The sequence below is a fragment of the Phyllobates terribilis genome, unplaced genomic scaffold (assembly GCF_046119375.1).
Source record: "Phyllobates terribilis strain yellow unplaced genomic scaffold, ASM4611937v1 Scaffold_1__5_contigs__length_1240528914, whole genome shotgun sequence".
Lineage (NCBI taxonomy): Eukaryota > Metazoa > Chordata > Amphibia > Anura > Dendrobatidae > Phyllobates > Phyllobates terribilis.
In genome coordinates, this window is record NW_027362761.1 from 1,208,638,365 (window position 1) to 1,208,660,023 (window position 21,659).

The window sequence follows — 21,659 nt, forward strand, 5'->3', positions numbered from 1 at the left end:
AACAGTCTGCCCTTCCCATGTGACTATTTTGGGGGAACAGTCTGCCCATCCCATGTGACTGTTTTGGGGGAACAGTCTGCCCATCCCATGTGACTATTTTGGTGAAACCATCTGACCGTCCCATGTGACTATTTTGGGGGAACAGTCTGCCCATCCCATGTGACTGTTTTGGGGGAACCGTCTGCCTGTCCTATGTGACTATTTTGGGGGAACAGTCTGCCCTTCCCATGTGACTATTTTGGGGGAACAGTCTGCCCATCCCATGTGACTATTTTGGTGAAACCATCTGACCGTCCCATGTGACTATTTTGGGGGAACAGTCTGCCCATCCCATGTGACTGTTTTGGGGGAACCGTCTGCCTGTCCTATGTGACTATTTTGGGGGAACAGTCTGCCCTTCCCATGTGACTATTTTGGGGGAACAGTCTGCCCATCCCATGTGACTATTTTGGTGGAACCATCTGACCGTCCCATGTGACTATTTTGGGGCAACCGTCTGCCTGTCCCATGTGACTATTTTGGGGGAACCGTCTGACCGTCCCATGTGACTATTTTGGAGGAACCGTCTGACCGTCCTATGTGTATGTTGGATTTAATATGCCCAATCCTTTGCTTCCTATACTGTCTTCACATTCAGGATCCATGCACGCTGAGGTGGGCTGAGCGTGCGTGTGTATGGCACTCTTGAGATGAGATCATTTTACTCTTCGAGGTCTCAGATGATGTCAGACAGACCCATGTTTTTGATATTATTTTTATTAACACACATTTACACACTAAATTGGTAATAGCTACAGTGTCTTTCCTTTATCAGATAAAGAAAATAAATAAAAAAATTAAGGGGTTGGGGGGCAGATAAAAGAAAACAAAAAAAAGAGAATTTTTTTTCTTGAACGCCCATTCCATCCATGGTCATGATTTGTGATGGCTAATAAAAATCTATGGCGAAACCAGCCTGGACCGGAGCCGAGTGGCCTCACCACCATGCCGGGCCCATGGCGTCCGTTACTCCCTCGGTTCCAGGAGCCCATAATGGTGGCACTCGGTGGTCACCGCTCAGTCTATCATTGTGAGATGCAGTAAAGTCTTGTGTGGCCTCGGGGGTCCTGGCGTCTAATCGTTGGATGTGACATCGATGTCCTCCCCGTTGGGCTGCTTGGTGGCCAGTCTCCATCTGTTGATGTGATGAGAACCTTTCTTCTTCTGATCGGAGTCCGGACCTTCCTCCTCCAGCTTCTGCCTCTTGTACTTGGTTCTCCTGTTCTGGAACCAGACCTTCACCTGTCAAAAAGAGGCAAGATCACAATTAATGGAAGAAAGTTGAAAAACTACTAAAAATTATTATTTTTACATTTTACTCATTAAATCGGTTTAATTTCAAGAATTGCAGTGAGTGGCGGTGTCATTTATGCACATGTAATTTGTAATGTAATGATTATTTATTGTAACCGGTCGGATGCAATCTATCAGTTTGTAATAGAAAATGATATGTTATTAGTTAACTCATTCATGGCCTCCCAGGGATGAATACTCTTTGCGGAGTGGGGTTGTTTAATTATTCGCCAATATTGAGTTAATGGAAGGTGTAGACCATCTCTAATGTGTTAATAATCTACATGTATGATTATTTTGTAACTTTTTTATTACTCTTTGACTTTTTTTTTTTTATATACAAATGAATGAGATTGTCCGAGCCCCCCCAAGTGATTTTTTTATGGATTTAAGAATATTTTTGTTGACTTTTTGAAACAAGAAATAATTCATTATTAACCCTTTGTAGTATTTTTACAGAATTTTGCTGAAGACTTGTGTCTGACTTCTATGTATCCCATTGATCGATGATGATAATGCATCTGGCTGCAGTATGAAGTGGACCAAGAAATAAAAATTGGGTGTGGGGGGGGGATACAGATTATCATATGTGTGAATGAAAAAAAAAATAACATATATTTCAAGCAGAATCGACTGGGTGAGAACTCAGCGTGATGGCAGTTATACACACTGACTAATTCCAAGATATTCAGTGTGAGCAGCAAACTCTCATTTGGCCACAATCCATGGGAATGTGAAAATGCAAACTGCATATTTAATACTCCAATTTTAACATGCAAGAGTGCGAGATCATCATCATCATCATCAGTCAGACTAGAGACGAGACGCGCCGAGGCCACCCGAGCAACAGGTCACATTGCAGAAAGGAGCACTCCACCCGCAATCTACTCTGTGTCCAAGTACTAGACCAGGAAAGTGTCTGAAGAACGCGCCCAGCACTGGTCTGCTCTAATACTATCAGCAGATGTCTCAGGTCTTCTATGTTCTCCTGGCACAGGAAAGTGGGGGAAATGCTGAGTTCAGGCATACGTATGTCTTTTCCTGGTCTGAGTCTGGAATCGCTTATATAAAGCAGATCAAATTCTAGCAGGACTCAGAGAAAGCCTGCGAACCCTGCTTCATCCTCACACTCATAGAGAAAGCCTGTGAGTCTCGCTTCCCTCCCCATTCTTAGAAAGCTTGTGAGTCCTGCTTCCTCCTCCCACTCATAGAAAGCTTGTGAGTTCTGCTTCCTCCTCCCACTCAGAGAAAACCTGTGAGTACTTCTTAATCCTCCTACTCAGAGAAAGCCTGTGAGTCCTACTTCCTCCTCCTGCTGATAGAGAAAGCCTGTGAGTCCTGCTTCCTCCGCTGACTCATAGAGAAAGCCTGTGAGTCCTACTTCCTCCTCCTGCTGATAGAGAAAGCCTGTGAGTCCTGCTTCCTCCTCCCACTCATAGAGAAAGCCTGTGAGTCCTGCTTCCTCCTCCCACTCATAAAGAAAGCCTGTGAGTCCTACTTCCTCCTCCTGCTGATAGAGAAAGCCTGTGAGTCCTGCTTGCTCCTCGCACTCATAGAGAAAGCCTGTGAGTCCTGCATCCTCCTCCCACTCATAAAGAAAGCCTGTGAGTCTTGCATGCACTGCCCACTCATAGAAAGCTTGAGTCCTGCTTCCTCCTCCCACTCATAGAGAAATCCTGTGAGTCCTTCTTCCTCCACCTACTCATAGAGAAAGCCTGTGAGTCCTGCTTCCTTCTCCCACTCATAGAGAAAGCCTGTGAGTCCTGCTTCCTCCTCCCACTCATAAAGAAAGCCTGTGAGTCCTACTTCCTCCTCCTGCTGATAAAGCCTGTGAGTCCTGCTTCCTCTTCCCACTCATAAAGCCTGTGAGTCTTGCATGCCCTGCCCACTCATAGAAAGCTTGTGAGTCCTGCTTCCTCCTCCCACTCATAGAGAAAACATGTAAGTCCTGCTTACTTCTCACACTCATAGAGAAAGCCTGTGAGTCTTACTTCTTCCTCTCACTCATAGAGAAAGCTTGTGAGTCCTACTTCCTCCCCTCACTCATAGAGAAAGCCTGTGAGCCCTACTTCCTCCTCTCACTCATAGAGAAAGCCTGTGAGTCCTACTTCATCCTCTCACTCATAGAGAAATCCTGTGAGTCCTTCTTCCTCCACCTACTCATAGAGAAAGCCTGTGAGTCCTGCTTTCTTCTCCCACTCATAGAAAAAGCCTGTGACTCCTGCTTCCTTCTCTCATTTATAGATAAAGCTTGTCAGTCATGTCTTCCCCACCCACTCATAAAGAAAGCCTGTGAGTCCTACTTCCTCCTCCCACTCATAGAGAAAGCCTGTGAGTCATGCTTCCTCTGCCCACTCTTATAGAAAGAATGAGTCCTGCTTCCTCCACTCATAGAGAAAGCCTGTGAGTCCTGTTTCTCCTCCCACTTATAGAGAAAGCCTGTGAGTCCTGCTTACTCCTCCCACTCATAGAGAAAGCCTGTGAGTCCCATTTCTTCCTCCCCACTCAGAGAAAGGCTGTAAGCCTTGCTTCATTCTCCCACTCATAGAAAAAAAATGTGATTCCTGCTTCCTTCTCTTATTCATCGGTAAAGTCTGTGAGTCATGTCTCCCACATCCACTCAAAAAGAAAGCCTGTGAGTCCTGCTTCCTCTGCCCACTCATAGAGGAAGCCTGTGAATTCTGCTTCATCTGCCCACTCATAGAAAATACCTGTGAGTCCTGCTTCCTTTGCGCACTCATATAGAAAACCTGAGTCCTGCTTCCTCCACCCACACACATAGAAAGTCTGCTTGTCCTGCTTCAACTGTCCCTATAGAGAAAGCCTTTGAGTTCTACTTCCCCTCACACTCATAAATTAAGCCTGTTGTCTCCCCCATCCACTCATAAAAAAAACTGTAAGTCCTTCTCCTCCCACTCATAGAGGAAGCCTTTAAGTTCTTCTCCTCCCACTCAGAGAAAGCCTGTGAGTCCTTCTCCCCCCACTCACAGAGAGAGCCTGTGAGTCTTCCTACTGACCACTCACAAAAAAAGCTTTGTGCCCATTCAGTAAGAAATGTCAATCATTACATGTAAGCAGGAAAAGCAAGACTCACAGGCTTTCACTAATTATGGCCAGGGGCTAGGGGAAGCAAGACTCACAGGCTTTCACTAATTATGGCCAGTGGCTAGGGGAAGCAAGACTCACAGGCTTTCACTAATAATGGCCAGGGGCTAGGGGAAGCAGGACTCACAGGCTTTCACTAATAATGGCCAGGGGCTAGGGGAAGCAGGACTCACAGGCTTTCACAATGAGTGGGCAGGAGCAGGGGAAGCCCTGCAGCTTCACCTGAGCCCCTATTCTATCCGGAGAGGAGACCCCGTTTCGTGATTGACACGTGTGTACATTGTGTTGGGTCTGTTTTACCTTAGAAGTGGTAACAATTATGGATACAATAAAGTCTTTAAAGATGTTTTGGGTCAGATCTCCAAAGATAAGGACTTTGGTCTTCACACCTCAACTATGATTTGGAAAAAGCACTTTTACACTGGCCATTGATTGGCTGAATGAACATTCACCAGAACACTCTTTCCCTGGGCTAAAAAAAAGTTTGCTTTCGACAGCTCATCTGCACTTGTCAACAATATTCTACCATCATGAAGACAGAAGAATTGTTGTAGAGGGGTATTCCCACCTTGGAAAATTACAGTCAAATGTGGCCCCAGTGTAAATGGAGAGGACAGTTATGCATGACTCTCTCTATTCTATGAGATTTCCTGAAAAAAAAAAACAGAGTAAGCGTGCTCCTCAGTTGTAGCAGTGCCATATAGTACACATTTCACCGTTATACCAGGGGGACTATTCAGGGAGGATTTCCATTTACTTTTATTCTCATGTCTCAGGGGATAAGATGGAATTTCTGCTCCAACAGAATTGTTCACAGTTCAAAAGCACACAATACTACCAGCCATCCGGTCTACTATTCCACCATACTACCAGCCACCCGGTCTACTATTCCACCATACTACCAGCCATCCGGTCTACTATTCCACCATACTACCAGCCACCCGGTCTACTATTCCACCATACTACCAGCCACCCGGTCTACTATTCCACCATACTACCAGCCACCCGGTCTACTATTCCACCATACTACCAGCCACCCGGTCTACTATTCCACCATACTACCAGCCACCCGGTCTACTATTCCACCATACTACCAGCCACCCGGTCTACTATTCCACCATACTACCAGCCACCCGGTCTACTATTCCACCATACTACCAGCCATCCGGTCTACTATTCCACCATACTACCAGCCACCCGGTCTACTATTCCACAATACTACCAGCCATCCGGTCTACTATTCCACCATACTACCAGCCACCCGGTCTACTATTCCACCATACTACCAGCCACCCGGTCTACTATTCCACCATACTACCAGCCACCCGGTCTACTATTCCACCATACTACCAGCCACCCGGTCTACTATTCCACCATACTACCAGCCACCCGGTCTACTATTCCACCATACTACCAGCCATCCGGTCTACTATTCCACCATACTACCAGCCACCCGGTCTACTATTCCACCATACTACCAGCCACCCGGTCTACTATTCCACCATACTACCAGCCACCCGGTCTACTATTCCACCATACTACCAGCTACCCGGTCTACTATTCCACCATACTACCAGCCACCCGGTCTACTATTCCACCATACTACCAGCCACCCGGTCTACTATTCCACCATACTACCAGCCACCCGGTCTACTATTCCACCATACTACCAGCCACCCGGTCTACTATTCCACCATACTACCAGCCACCCGGTCTACTATTCCACCATACTACCAGCCACCCGGTCTACTATTCCACCATACTACCAGCCACCCGGTCTACTATTCCACCATACTACCAGCCATCCGGTCTACTATTCCACCATACTACCAGCCACCCGGTCTACTATTCCACCATACTACCAGCCACCCGGTCTACTATTCCACCATACTACCAGCCACCCGGTCTACTATTCCACCATACTACCAGCCACCCGGTCTACTATTCCACCATACTACCAGCCACCCGGTCTACTATTCCACCATACTACCAGCCACCCGGTCTACTATTCCACCATACTACCAGCCACCCGGTCTACTATTCCACCATACTACCAGCCACCCGGTCTACTATTCCACCATACTACCAGCCATCCGGTCTACTATTTCACCATACTACCAGCCACCCGGTCTACTATTCCACCATACTACCAGCCACCCGGTCTACTATTCCACCATACTACCAGCCACCCGGTCTACTATTCCACCATACTACCAGCCACCCGGTCTACTATTCCACCATACTACCAGCCACCCGGTCTACTATTCCACCATACTACCAGCCACCCGGTCTACTATTCCACCATACTACCAGCCACCTGGTCTACTATTCCACCATACTACCAGCCACCCGGTCTACTATTCCACCATACTACCAGCCACCCGGTCTACTATTCCACCATACTACCAGCCACCCGGTCTACTATTCCACCATACTACCAGCCACCCGGTCTACTATTCCACCATACTACCAGCCACCCGGTCTACTATTCCACCATACTACCAGCCTCCAGATCTAGTATTCTGTGATACTACCAGTTGCTCAGTCTACCCTACTACCTGCCACCCGGTCTACTATTCCACCATACTACCAGCCAACCGGTCTACTATTCCACCATACTACCAGCCACCCGGTCTACTATTCCACTATACTACCAGCCACCCAGTCTACTATTCCACCATACTACCAGCCTCCAGGTCTAGTATTCTGTGATACTACCAGATGCTCAGTCTACTATTCCACCATACTACCAACCACATGGTCTAGTATTTCATGATACTACCAGACACCCGGTCTACTATTCCACGATGCTACCAGCCACCCGGTGTACTATTCCACCATACTACCAACTGCCCAGTCTAGTATTTCACCATACTACCAACTGCCCAGTCTAGTATTCCACCATACTACCAGCCCCCCAGTATAGTATTCCACCATACTACCAACCACACGGTCTAGTATTCCACGATACTACCAGCCACCCGGTCTACTATTCCACCATAGTAGCAGCCACCCGGTCTACTATTCCACCATAGTAGCAGCCACCCGGTCTACTGTTCCAACATACTACCAGCTGCCCAGTCTATTATTCCACCATACTACCAACTGCCCAGTCTAGTATTCCACCATACTAATAGCCAACCCAGTCTAGTATTCCACCATACTACCAGCCTCCAGGTCTAGTATTATGTCATACTACCAGATGCAGAGTCTACTATTCCACCACACTACCAGCTGCCTGGTCTAGTATTTCACCATACTACCAGCCACCCAGTTTATTATTCCACCATACTACCAACCACACGGTCTAGTATTCCACCATACTACCAACTGTCCAGTCTAGTATTCCACCATACTACCATCTGCCCAGTCTAGTACTCCACCATACTACCAGCCTCCAGGTCTAGCATTCTGTCATACTACCAGATGCCCAGTCTACTCTTCCACCATGCTACCAGCCACCCAGTCTAGTATTCCACCATACTACCAGACACCTGGTCTACTATTCCACCATACTACCAACCACACTGTCTAGTATTCCACCATACTACCAACTGCCCAGTCTAGTATTCCACCATACTACCAATTTCCCAGTCTAGTATTCCACCATACTTCCAGCCACCCAGTCTAGTACTCCACCATACTACCAGCCTCCAGGTCTAGTATTCTGTCATACTACCAGATGCCCAGTCTACTATACCACCATACTACCAGCCGCCCAGTCTAATATTCCACCATACTACCAGCTACCTGATCTAGTATTCCACCATACTACCAGCCACCCGGTCTACTATTCCTCTATACTACCAGCCACCCAGTCTACTGTTCCACCATGCTACTAGCCACCCGGTCAACTATTCCACCATACTACCAACTAGCCAGTCTAGTATTCCTCCATGCTACCAGATGCCCGGTCTAGTATTCCACCACACTACCAGATGCCCGGTCTAGTATTCCACCATACTACCAGATGCCCGGTCTAGTATTCCACCACACTACCAGCCACCTGGTCTAGTATCCCACCATACCACCAGCCATGAGTCTGGTATAACTGGTCTGGTAAGGGCATTCCCTTCAGTCTGTGTCGGTACTCTGAGGTTGGGTATAACCAGTTCCTCCATCAATTATTTCCAGATCTGCAGATGTATCTGGTGTGTCTCCTCCTGGTCACATATACCATGGACCAAGCCCACCCAGAAACATAGACATCTCAGAGCCTCTCTACCCCGATAATACTGGTTAGGCACTGACACAAACACATGGTAAGAGAGGACCCCATAGCAAAAATCAGACTGGGGTCTACACAACACCTCGGTTTTTGCCCTCCTGTGTTTTCTAAGGGCTGTGGGAATCAGGACGCGTCAGCGAGCCTAGAAGCCCAGAAGAATAGCCGCCCAGGAGTCTACTAGACTTGTAGTCAAGTATATTTGGAGATGAGTAGCCCGGCAGTCTGTCCACCACACAACTTGGAAGTTAGCAGTCAATTAGTGAGGTCACCTAGCTTTCCCGTAGTCTACAACCATGGAAGACTAGTCACTAGTTGACTTTAGTAAGTCCAGACTCATGATATGTAATAGTTTGGTGATCTATTAGTCTGATAGCCTTGTAGTTTAGAACCTGGTATTATAGAACACTGGTAATCTGGCACTTTAGTAATGTTGCACCCTAGTAATCTGTTTGCTTGTGGCCTATAATTTTGCACTCTGATAATTTCGTTTTGATGTTTCAGCTTTGTAGACTAATATTTTGGTAGTTCAGGAGCCTGATAGTCTAAAAACTAGATAGTCTGGTAATCATTTAGGTTAGTAAACTATTAGCCCAGTAGCCTACCAAACTGTAACCTTTACAATACATTAGCCTGATATTTTTCTAGCTTTGTAGCTCAGTAGTCTGGCAGTCTATTATTTTTTGTAAACTTTTAGCTTGGTAGCCCTTTATCATGATATCCTAGAAGCCCTTTATCATATTATATTATTTGGCTTTGTGCTCTGGTAGCCGTTTATCGTGATACTCTAGTAGTCTGGTAGTCATGTAGCCTGGTAGCCCTTTACCATGTAGCCTGGAAGTCCTTTATCATGTAGCCTAGAAGTTTTTTAGCTTTGTCGCCTGGTAACCTTTTATCATGGTATCCTAGTAGCCTGTTAGTCAATAGACCTTTAACATGTAGACTGGTAGTCCTTTGGCTTTGTAACCTGGCACGCGCTTATCATGATATTCTAGTATTCTGGTAGTCATATAGCCTGATAGCCCTTTATCATGGTATTCTAGTAGCCTGGTAGTCATGTAGTCTAGTAGCCCTTTATCATGTAACCTAGTAGTCCTTTTGCTTTGTAACCTGGTAGCCCTTTATCATGGTAGCCTAATAGCCTGGTAGTCATGTAGCCTTGTAGCCCTTTATCATGATATGATATTCTAGTAGCCTGGTAGTTATGTAGCCTGGCAGACCATTATCATGTAGCCTGGAAGTCCTTTAGATTTGTCACCTGGTAGCCTTTTATCATGGCATCCTAGTAGCCTAGTAGTCATGTAGCCTTTTATCATGGCATGCTAGTAGCCTGGTAATCATGTAGCCTTGTAGCCCTTTATCTTGGCATCCTAGTAGCCTGGTAGTCTTTTATCTTTGTAGCCTGGTCGCCTTGTGGTGGTTTCCGGTTCTATTAGCCGGGCCGTCTGCTCGTCTGCTCTCCTACTATTCTAGGTGAATAATCTACTGGATGGCGTTCTCCGTTCACCTTGGGCATTTCGTATTCTGTCTGCAATTCTAATTTATACAGACATCGTCCCTGGAAGGCAAAGATCCCGAAAACTCTCACTGCTGCTTCATTTCCATATCCATTACTGCCTCCACCAATAAGAGGCCGCCTCCCACCACCAATATTCTCACCCCTCCTCTCCGTATGCAAATGCTTTTTGCGCTCAAACTGGCGGACAAAACAATGATTTTTTTTCTTTTTTTTTATATTCCTGGCATAAGAAATCACTGTGGGGTGGAGGAGGAGAGAACAAATATTTATAGGTGCCTCGCAACATATGGTGGAGTTTTCGGCACGTATATTACTCATAGGTGGTGTACTCCGCTCCGCAGCTTGGATTTCCATGCACTGTAAGAACCAGGAGAGCATTGTGCCATGGACGTAGACTTCCTATCAATGCACAATATATACATAGAAGTCATAACAGGACAAGAAACAACACATGCCCCAATGGGCAACCAGTGCTATCCATAGGGGATGCCGCCCAGCATGCTACATTCCTCCCACCTTCCTCCTACTGCTCTCCTCCAACCAAGCAGCAGAGATATTGGCTCCTTCACATTTAGTAGTGATGCTTTGCATCTGGTGGAGTTGAGCTGCAGTGGAAAGCAGAGAGGATACTGAATCCCTGCCCTCCTGACAATTTAATGACCATGTCATCCAATACCTTTCACCATTGTCCACCACCAACCATGGTTCATCTACCCAGTCTCTGAACCCTTCTTGTATATGTGCAAATTCCCATAGCGCCCTCTATAGGGTGAGACCTGGTGGGTACATGTAGACGTATGGCACCTACCTGGGTTTCTGATAAACTGAGGCTGCTTGCCAATTGTTTCCTTTCTGCTCCCACCACATAATGGTTCTTTTCGAAGGCCCTCTCCAGCCGGAGCAACTGCGAAGGGGAGAACGCTGTCCTAATACGTTTGGGCTTCCTGGCAAAGGGTCCGTGAAGTAGTAAACTCTCCTGGGAGACATCGCTGCCTGGAATAAGAAGATACAAGACAAGAATGAGAATGTCGCCTGATCCCGGGAGGAGAATGTCCTACCGTAGTGCCACTCATGAATAATGAACATGCTATGACCTTCACATGACGATGACATGGTGTCCATCAAAATCCTCAGTGTATAAAATGTGTTGAAAAAAAAACAAAAAAAACATAGTGACCTCAACCTAAAAAGACCCTGAGATTTGGTCTTCATTTTCACTAATAAAGATGACGTCATAATTTACAAAAGTGATGTCATGTGAATTCATGACACTGACATGATGTCACAACCTTCCCTGATCTTTGGGATGATGCAAAATCCCCATAGTTTGCAGGAAAAACGTAAAAAAGAAATAAATAAAACCTTGGAATAACTAAATGCCGACAACCTAAAATACCTGAGATTTGGTAAAACTTTAAAATGATGTCAGATTATTTCACAGCCCCTCACAAATCATGGGAAAGATGATGTCATCAATCACAATCCGTTCATCTGATGTCATCATTTTGAATAATTACACAGATCAGTGTCATAATTTATAAAAGTCATTCATGGCAGAAGATCCCCTGATCCTTCAGATGATACAAAAATCCTCAAAAGTGTCCAGGAAATATGTAAAAATAGGAAGAATAGGAGAATTCTAAATGCTGACAACATAAAATACATAAAGATATGTCACGTTCTGTTACTGTCGTCCACTAGTGATGAGCGAGCACTAAAATGCTCGAGTGCTCGGTACTCGAATCGAGCGGGTGGCACGCTCGGACGGGCTCAACTCGAGTAACGAGAATAATGGAGGTCAATGGGAAACTCAAGCATTTTTCCAGAAGACCCTAACAGGAGGTTTTATCGGGGGAGGCAGGAAAATCACTGAAATGGATGGAAACCGCGCTCACATGGAATCAGAACATCATGGGGAAGACCCCTGGAAGCATCTCCGACTGGGAACAATGTTGTCAGAGTATTACTCCACTTTTACAGAAAATAATACATACAAAACCCGAAGAGTAAATGGATTTTTACTGGAAAGACTGTTAAGAAACATTCTTTCCTGTACAATGACTTGTATATAAGGCAAAATTAAAAAGAAAAAAAAAAAAAAACGCCTCCTCCACCCCTTAATAGCCGGGCCATCTCTCACCGTATTTCCCCATCGCTTATGACTACAGTAGATGACATAATAGAGGGGGAAGTAATACTGCACCCACCGGTAGTCACCCATAAATATACTTTTAACATTTTACTACCTTATCTGGGCATGTGGTGTGTGTGAAAAGTCACAAAGTCTATGTAGACAATGCAAGAACTGTCAAAAATCAGCAGGAAGAGGGACTCCGATGCACCCTGTATTAGACATAAAGGAGGGCATCATACACATTCTGCTAGCATTCTCTAGTGGGGCTCCTAGAGTCATAAAGCCTATGCACTAAGTGCAAGGGCTGCCAAAAATTAGAAGGAGGGACTGCAATACACCCTGGGAGACAGGGGAGGACATGCCGCTGGTGCAGCTGCACTGGGGCCCGGAGGTGAAGAGGGGCCCTTGCATGGCAGATGATAAAGAGGGCAATCTGGCCTGTTTCTCGGAGCCCAAGGCTCCGGATGGCCCATGGTCAGATTGCCCTCATCGCCTGCGGCAGGCAGGGGCGATCCCTCCAGCTCAACTGCTGACAGGAGAAAATGGCAGAGGAGTGGAGGGATCCATCCTCTGCTTCCTGACCAGTACTTTCTCCTTGACACAGGTTTGGGGCTTGATGACATCAGCATGCACTGCGGGCCTGTGTCAGGGAGAAAGATGTCAGAAATGACAATGCTGCGGGGAACGGGCAGAGAGGTGAGTGTTGTTGTTTTTGTGTTTCCTTTTTTACTAATACACTGGGGAGAGGTCCAGGACAATGAGGGATGGTGGGGGAGACAATGATGGGGATGGGGGAGAGCAAGATGGAGGTGGAGGAGACAATGATGGAGGTGGGAGAGATGACAATGATGGAGGTGGGGGAGAGCAATGATGGAGGTGGGGGAGATGATGGGGATGGGGGAGAGCAATGGTGGATGTGGGGGAGATGACAATGATGGAGGTGGGGGAGAGCAATGATGGAGTTGAGGGAGATGACAATGAAGGAGGTGGGGGAGAGCAATGATGGAGGTGGGGGAGATGACAATGATGGGGATGGGGGAGAGCAATGATGGAGGTGGGAGAGATTACAATGATGGGGATGGGGACAGCAATGATGGAGGTGGGGGAAATGACAATGATGGGGATGGGGGAGAATAATGGTAGGGGTGGTGGAGATGACTATGATGGAGGTGGGGGAGATGACAATGATGGGGATGACAGAGAGAAATGATGGAGGTGGGGGAGATGACAATGATGGAGGTGGGGGGAGATGGCAATGATGGATGTGGGAGAAAGGACAATGATGGAGGTGGGGGTGATGACTGATGGAGGTGGGGGAGATGACAATGATGGAAGTGGGGGAGAACAATGATGTGAGTGAGGAGGATGACATTGATGGAGGTGGGAGAGATGAATGATGGAGTTGGGGAGGCGACAATGATGGAAGTGGGGGAGAACAATGATGGAGGTGGGGGAGATGACATTGATGGAGGTGGGGGAAATAAAATTGATGGAGGTGGGGGACAGGACAATGATGGAGGTGGGGGAAATGACAATGATGGAGGTGGGGGAAATGACAATGATGGAGGTGGGGGAGAGGACAATGATGGAGGAGGGGGAGAGGACAATGATTGGTGTGGGAAAAAGGACAATGATGGAGGTGAGGGAGATGACAATGATGGAAGTGGGAGAGGACAATGATATATTTTGATTGGTGCGTGGCTAATAGTATATTAATGGTGGGGTACATATCTGTATTCAGGGGCGCAGTGCGGGGGAAGCACATGCATACAATATATGTGACCTTGTTATTTTTAGGGCTGCGGTGATCATTGTGACAAGACGAGTCGTGGCTGGGAGATGTCGAAATGAAGGTCTGACCAGATGGAGAAGAAGGAGCAGAAACTGACTGTAATTGAGACGTCAGCGGTAAGTGCCTGGATGTAAATATTATTCTGTATCTGCACTGTGTGACTTGGAGTGATAATGTTATCTGTAAAATCCCTTAGGCCCCATTCTCACATTTGTGTGAAATGTCCGTGAGCTGCCAGATCTTTTTATCGGATGGTCCACGGACTCGTAGAGTTTTATAGATTCATTCACACATCCATGAAAATCACGGATCTGATAATGAGAACCTTTAGTGTCAGAGAATGTCTTGTTCTGATCCGATTTTGAGGATTAGAATAGGACATGCTCAATGCGTTTATTAAAAGCGTGCTGCACACCGACACTGCACACAGATACAGGAATGTAGTCTTATTATGTATAGCACAGTCCCTTAGTATATAGTGTACTCACTTATTATGTACAGTGGGTTAAAAAAGTATTTAGTCAGTCACCAATTATTTTCCACCAAAATTTGAAAAAAATTCTTTCTAAATCAGACAATGTGATTTTCAGGATTTGTTTTCTCATTTTGTCTCTCATAGTTGAGGTCGACCTATAATGTTTATTACAGGCCGACCTCATCTTTTTAAGTGGGAGAACTTGCACAATTGGTGGCTGACTAAATACTTTTTTTCCTCACTGTATAGTGCCATCCTTAGTTATATAGTTTCTTCTTTTATTATGTATAACACCCTCCCTTATTACATACCATCCTCTCTAGTTATATATGGTGCTGTCCCTTATTATATAGCTTCCTCTGCTGTTATATACAGTGCTGTCCATTACATAGCGTATTCTTGTTATTTTTATCAGCCTCTTTTATTACATAGTCGTCTCTTGTTAGATATAAAATGATGGCTGATGTAGCAGCATCTGACCGGAAAACCAGTCCATCAGCTTCTCCATCAGAAAAGACGCTTTCCCATGCTCCATCAGCCGTCATTGCATTATATATCTAACAGGAGAGGACGGTATATAATAAAAAACAGGGCGCTATATTATCCGATATGTAAGGGACGGTGCTGTACATAACAAGAGAGGGCACTGTGTAATAAGGGACGGTGCTGTACATAACAAGAGAGGACACTGTATAATAAGGGACAGTGCTGTACATAACAAGAGAGGACACTGTATAATAAGGGGAGGAAATATACATAATAAAGGAGGCTATGTAAGAGGTATATATGTGTGTGTGTGGATATATATACTGTATAGCTGTAGCTTTGTCGCCATAAAAGGAAGGGACCCAGACACATTTCTTGCACAAGGGCCCCAAGCCATTGACTGAGGGCCCCTGCTGAGAGACACGTAGAGGTGAGCATGAGAAAACATGTTCTTCCCTTTTTAATGAGTGAGACTCCTAGACTGGTAAAGCCTATGCACGAAGTGCAAGGGCTGAAAAACATTTACCCCTGGGAGTATGGGGGTGGGTATATATATATAATATATATATATATATATATATATATATATATATATATGTAAGAGAATTGTAGAGGTAGGCCTCATACACATACTGTAAAAATTATGAAGGCGGGCATCATACACACCCTGAAAAAACTTAGAACGAGGGCATCCCGTTTATCCTCTAAACATTATGAGCGAGGGCCAACTGGTGACCATCTAAACATTATGAGCGATGGCTGCATGAGGGCACTCTAAAAATTATGAGTAAAGGCCACATGATGATACTCAAAAATTATGAGTGAGGGCCGCCTGTTTACCTTCTAAAAGTGATGAGCGAAGGCCGCATGATGACCCTCTAAAAATTTGGAGCAAGGGCCGCATGATGGTCCTGTTGATATGGTGGAGGAGGAGGATGAGGACAAGAAAAAAAAGAAACCATGAACTATATGCTCTTTTTTTGGGTGGGAAGGTTCGCATGGAAATACACCAGATAACAAAGGAGCATTTGAATTGGCTTTATGTTCTGCTGCTATCACCCGGTGGGGTTGGTCTGGGCTCATGGCCTCTGCCTCTGCGTGCACCATCAGCAGCACGTCCACTTCCCCTTCCCTTACCACATGCCTTGCGCATTTTAACTTAGGTATATAATATATCCCTGCAAACTTTCCACAATTAATAGGAAAAAAAATATGTAGCCCTGAAAAGGTCTTTTGTTTTAATGGTGCAGCAGCGGTATACAATACTGCAATAGCAATTAAACCCAGCCTATACGCCTGCTCTAATCTAAGCTCTCTGTGACTACATAACTTATAAAGCGTTCAACTTAAAAGTAATAAGATTTGTATCAGATAATGTCAAAATTAATCATGGAAATTACATTGGTGAAATACTACACAAAATTCACATATCGTAAAGATGAGGTCATAACGTAGTGTAAGTTACTCACATGATGTCATCATTGGCACAAATCACAGAGATGATGTCATAATTCACAACAGTCATTGACCAGAGCGAATAAACACAGGTTTAGAAGGTGTCAGTGACCAGATCAGCAGATCTTTGCCTCCTGGGAGACAACTTGGTTGACGGGAAGTAGCACCTTATTGTGTCTAAGAACCGACTGCTCAGCAGAAGACACCGCTCCTTGGCAGGAAATCTGCTTTTTGCTATTTTTCTTCAATATCATTCAAAGTTATAAAAATACTGAAATATTTGAAGATATTTTACTCCACGTTCAGCCCACAGTTATATTACACCCACTGAAGACGTGTGCCAGATCACTGGTGACATCAGGGAAAGAGCGAAGACACAGGAGTGATAGCAGCACGTCATCCAGACTATGCTGCTATAACCTGGGCATCTCCTGTATATAATAATATATGTACATCTGGTATAACCTGGGCATCTCCTGTATATAATTATATATGTACATCTGGTATAACCTGGGCATCTCCTGTATATAATAATATATGTACATCTGGTATAACCTGGGTATCTTCTGTATATAATTATATACGTACATCTGGTATAACCTGGGTATCTACTATATATAATTATATATGTACAGCTGGTATAACCTGGGCATCACCTGTATATAATTATATATGTACAGCTGGTATAACCTGGGTATCTCCTGTATATAATTATATATGTACAGCTGGTATAACCTGGGCATCTCCTGTATATAATTATATATGCACAGCTGGTATAACCTGGGCATCACCTGTATATAATAATATATGTACAGCTGGTATAACCTGGGCATCTCCTGTATATAATAATATATGTACATCTGGTATAACCTGGGCATCTCCTGTATATAATTATATATGTACATCTGGTATAACCTGGGCATCTCCTGTATATAATAATATATGTACATCTGGTATAACCTGGGTATCTTCTGTATATAATTATATATGTACATCTGGTATAACCTGGGTATCTACTATATATAATTATATATGTACAGCTGGTATAACCTGGGCATCACCTGTATATAATTATATATGTACAGCTGGTATAACCTGGGTATCTCCTGTATATAATTATATATGTACAGCTGGTATAACCTGGGCATCTCCTGTATATAATTATATATGCACAGCTGGTATAACCTGGGCATCACCTGTATATAATTATATATGTACAGCTGGTATAACCTGGGCATCTCCTGTATATAATAATATATGTACATCTGGTATAACCTGGGCATCTCGTGTATATAATAATATATGTACAGCTGGTATAACCTGGTCATCTCCTGTATATAATTATATATGTACAGCTGGTATAACCTGGGTATCTCCTGTATATAATTATATATGTACAGCTGGTATAACCTGGGCATCTCCTGTATATAATTATATATGCACAGCTGGTATAACCTGGGCATCACCTGTATATAATTATATATGTACAGCTGGTATAACCTGGGCATCTCCTGTATATAATTATATATGTACAGCTGGTATAACCTGGGCATCTCCTGTATATAATAATATATGTACAGCTGGTATAACCTGGTCATCTCCTGTATATAATTATATATGCACAGCTGGTATAACCTGGGCATCTCCTGTATATAATTATATATGTACAGCTGGTATAACCTGGGCATCTCCTGTATATAATAATATATGTACATCTGGTATAACCTGGGCATCTCCTGTATATAATAATATATGTACATCTGGTATAACCTGGGTATCTCCTGTATATAATTATATATGTACAGCTGGTATAACCTGGGCATCTCCTGTATATAATTATATATGTACAGCTGGTATAACCTGGGCATCTCCTGTATATAATTATATATGTACATCTGGTATAACCTGGGCATCTCCTGTATATAATAATATATGTACATCTGGTATAACCTGGGTATCTCCTATATATAATTATATATGCACAGCTGGTATAACCTGGGCATCACCTGTATATAATTATATATGTACAGCTGGTATAACCTGGGTATCTCCTGTATATAATTATATATGTACAGCTGGTATAACCTGGGTATCTCCTGTATATAATTATATATGTACAGCTGGTATAACCTGGGTATCTCCTGTATATAATTATATATGTACAGCTGGTATAACCTGGGTATCTCCTGTATATAGTTATATATGTACAGCCGGTATAACCTGGGTATCTCCTGTATATAATTATATATGTACAGCTGGTATAACCTGGGTATCTCCTGTATATAAAAATATATGTACAGCTGGTATAACCTGGTCATCTCCTGTATATAATTATATATGCACAGCTGGTATAACCTGGGCATCACCTGTATATAATTATATATGTACAGCTGGTATAACCTGGGCATCTCCTGTATATAATAATATATGTACATCTGGTATAACCTGGGTATCTCCTGTATATAATTATATATGTACATCTGGTATAACCTGGGTATCTCCTGTATATAATAATATATGTACAGCTGGTATAACCTGGGTATCTCCTGTATATAATTATATATGTACATCTGGTATAACCTGGGTATCTCCTGTATATAATTATATATGTACAGCTGGTATAACCTGGGTATCTCCTGTATATAAAAATATATGTACAGCTGGTATAACCTGGGCATCTCCTGTATATAATTATATATGTACAGCTGGTATAACCTGGGCATCTCCTGTATATAATTATATATGCACAGCTGGTATAACCTGGGCATCACCTGTATATAATTATATATGTACAGCTGGTATAACCAGGGCATCTCCTGTATATAATAATATATGTACATCTGGTATAACCTGGGTATCTCCTGTATATAATTATATATGTACATCTGGTATAACCTGGGTATCTCCTGTATATAATTATATATGTACAGCTGGTATAACCTGGGTATCTCCTGTATATAAAAATATATGTACAGCTGGTATAACCTGGTCATCTCCTGTATATAATTATATATGCACAGCTGGTATAACCTGGGCATCACCTGTATATAATTATATATGTACAGCTGGTATAACCTGGGCATCTCCTGTATATAATAATATATGTACATCTGGTATAACCTGGGTATCTTCTGTACATAATTATATATGTACATCTGGTATAACCTGGGTATCTCCTGTATATAATAATATATGTACATCTGGTATAACCTGGGTATCTCCTGTATATAATTATATATGTACATCTGGTATAACCTGGGTATCTCCTGTATATAATTATATATGTACAGCTGGTATAACCTGGGTATCTCCTGTATATAAAAATATATGTACAGCTGGTATAACCTGGTCATCTCCTGTATATAATTATATATGCACAGCTGGTATAACCTGGGCATCACCTGTATATAATTATATATGTACAGCTGGTATAACCTGGGCATCTCCTGTATATAATAATATATGTACATCTGGTATAACCTGGGTATCTCCTGTATATAATTATATATGTACATCTGGTATAACCTGGGTATCTCCTGTATATAATAATATATGTACAGCTGGTATAACCTGGGTATCTCCTGTATATAATTATATATGTACATCTGGTATAACCTGGGTATCTCCTGTATATAATTATATATGTACAGCTGGTATAACCTGGGTATCTCCTGTATATAAAAATATATGTACAGCTGGTATAACCTGGGCATCTCCTGTATATAATTATATATGTACAGCTGGTATAACCTGGGCATCTCCTGTATACAATTATATATGCACAGCTGGTATAACCTGGGCATCACCTGTATATAATTATATATGTACAGCTGGTATAACCAGGGCATCTCCTGTATATAATAATATATGTACATCTGGTATAACCTGGGTATCTCCTGTATATAATTATATATGTACATCTGGTATAACCTGGGTATCTCCTGTATATAATAATATATGTACATCTGGTATAACCTGGGTATCTCCTGTATATAATTATATATGTACAGCTGGTATAACCTGGGTATCTCCTGTATATAATTATATATGTACAGCTGGTATAACCTGGGCATCTCCTGTATATAATTATATATGTACAGCTGGTATAACCTGGGCATCTCCTGTATATAATTATATATGCACAGCTGATATAACCTGGGCATCTCCTGTACATAATTATATATGTACAGCTGCTATAACCTGGGCATCTTCTGTATATAATAATATATGTACATCTGGTATAACCTGGGTATCTCCTATATATAATTATATATGCACAGCTGGTATAACCTGGGCATCACCTGTATATAATTATATATGTACAGCTGGTATAACCTGGGTATCTCCTGTATATAATTATATATGTACATCTGGTATAACCTGGGTATCTCCTGTATATAATAATATATGTACATCTGGTATAACCTGGGTATCTCCTGTATATAATTATATATGTACATCTGGTATAACCTGGGTATCTCCTGTATATAATTATATATGTACAGCTGGTATAACCTGGGTATCTCCTGTATATAAAAATATATGTACAGCTGGTATAACCTGGTCATCTCCTGTATATAATTATATATGCACAGCTGGTATAACCTGGGCATCACCTGTATATAATTATATATGTACAGCTGGTATAACCTGGGCATCTCCTGTATATAATAATATATGTACATCTGGTATAACCTGGGTATCTCCTGTATATAATTATATATGTACATCTGGTATAACCTGGGTATCTCCTGTACATAATAATATATGTACATCTGGTATAACCTGGGTATCTCCTGTATATAATTATATATGTACATCTGGTATAACCTGGGTATCTCCTGTATATAATTATATATGTACAGCTGGTATAACCTGGGTATCTCCTGTATATAAAAATATATGTACAGCTGGTATAACCTGGTCATCTCCTGTATATAATTATATATGCACAGCTGGTATAACCTGGGCATCACCTGTATATAATTATATATGTACAGCTGGTATAACCTGGTCATCTCCTGTATATAATTATATATGTACAGCTGGTATAACCTGGGCATCTCCTGTATATAATTATATATGTACAGCTGGTATAACCTGGGCATCTCCTGTATATAATTATATATGCACAGC

The 21,659-nt window shown here is 43.0% G+C and overlaps 1 protein-coding gene across 1 annotated transcript in view; it reads right to left on the reverse strand.

The window, feature by feature from the left end:
- Positions 1-740: 740 nt before the first annotated feature.
- Positions 741-21,659, reverse strand: part of EMX1 (empty spiracles homeobox 1) — a 126,003-nt gene continuing 105,084 nt past the window's right edge. Inside the window, exons 2-3 of the mRNA XM_073657874.1 lie at positions 10,990-11,174; positions 741-1,281 (exon numbers count right to left, since the gene is read on the reverse strand). Of these exons, the coding sequence (XP_073513975.1) occupies positions 1,114-1,281; positions 10,990-11,174 (353 nt within the window). The 3' untranslated portion in view covers positions 741-1,113. The remainder of the gene's footprint in view (positions 1,282-10,989; positions 11,175-21,659) is intronic.